Source organism: Corapipo altera, unplaced genomic scaffold (assembly GCF_003945725.1).
Source record: "Corapipo altera isolate COAL_440 unplaced genomic scaffold, ASM394572v1 26579, whole genome shotgun sequence".
In the NCBI taxonomy this organism is placed as follows: domain Eukaryota; kingdom Metazoa; phylum Chordata; class Aves; order Passeriformes; family Pipridae; genus Corapipo; species Corapipo altera.
Genome location: NW_020893469.1, coordinates 1 through 1053, shown reverse-complemented (window position 1 = coordinate 1053; position 1053 = coordinate 1). Strand labels below are relative to the sequence as shown.

The 1053-nt window shown below is 74.5% G+C and overlaps 1 protein-coding gene across 1 annotated transcript; it reads left to right on the top strand.

Moving 5' to 3' along the window:
- Positions 1-434: 434 nt before the first annotated feature.
- On the top strand, positions 435-1044 carry SMUG1 (single-strand-selective monofunctional uracil-DNA glycosylase 1; the record flags this gene model as incomplete). Its single annotated transcript, XM_027633790.1, has 1 exon — positions 435-1044. A coding segment is annotated over one exon (610 nt), but the record flags the coding sequence as incomplete, so codon positions are not given.
- Between the last annotated feature and the right edge of the window lie 9 nt (positions 1045-1053).

The window sequence follows — 1053 nt, the reverse complement described above, 5'->3', positions numbered from 1 at the left end:
TTCACCCCATGGGGGCTCAGGGGGTCCCAATCCATCCCGTGGGGTCTCAAAGGAGGGAAACTGAGGCACTGGGAGGTGCCCAGAGGGTCCCAATATTCCCCGTGGCAGCTCTGGGGGTCCCAGTCCATCCCATGGGAGCTCAGAGGGTCCCAGTCCACCCCATGGGGGCTCAGGGGGTCCCAGTCCACCCCATGGGGGCTCAGGGGGTCCCAGTCCACCCCATGGGGGCTCAGGGGTCGCAGTCCACCCCATGGGGGCTCAGGGGGTCCCAGTCCACCCCATGGGGGCTCTAGGGGTCCCAATTCACCCCATGGGGGCTCAGGGGTCCCAGTCCATCCCATGGGGGCCCCAAATGAGGGCAGCCGATGCACTGGAGGGGCTCGGGGGTGCCCGGGATGGGGGGGGGTGTGTCCCAGTCCACCCCACCTCCGAAGGAGCTGCTCTGGGGGGGGGGGGTGTCCCCCCCCTTCCCCCCTAAATCCCCCCCCCCCCCCCCTCGCCCCTCAGGTGCCCTTCGGCGAGGCGTGGCACGTCCGCGAGTGGCTGCGGGTGCGGGGGGAGGTCCGCAAGCCCCCCCTGGAGCACCCCAAGCGGCCCGTGCTGGGGCTGCGCTGCCCGCGGGCCGAGGTGAGCGGCGCCCGTTTTTGGGGGCTCATCCGGAGCCTGTGCCCGGACCCGCGGCGCTTCTTCCGCCACTGCTTCGTGCACAACCTGTGCCCCCTCCTCTTCCTCGCCGGCAGCGGCCGCAACGTTCCCCCCCCGGAGCTGGGGGGGCCGCAGCGGGAGCGGCTGCTGGGGGCGTGCGGGGCGGCGCTGGCGGGGGTCGTGCGGGCGCTGCGGGTGCGGCTCGTGGTGGCCCTGGGGCGAGTGGCCGAGCTGAGGGCGCGCCGGGCGCTCGCCGGGGCCGGGCTGGGGGTGCCGGTGCGGGGGATCCCCCACCCCTCGCCGCGGAACCCCCGCGCCAACCAGGGCTGGGAGGGGGCGGCCCGGGAGCGGCTGCGGGAGTTGGGGGTGCTGCGGCTTTTGGGGGTGCGGGAGGAGGGGGAGGAAGGG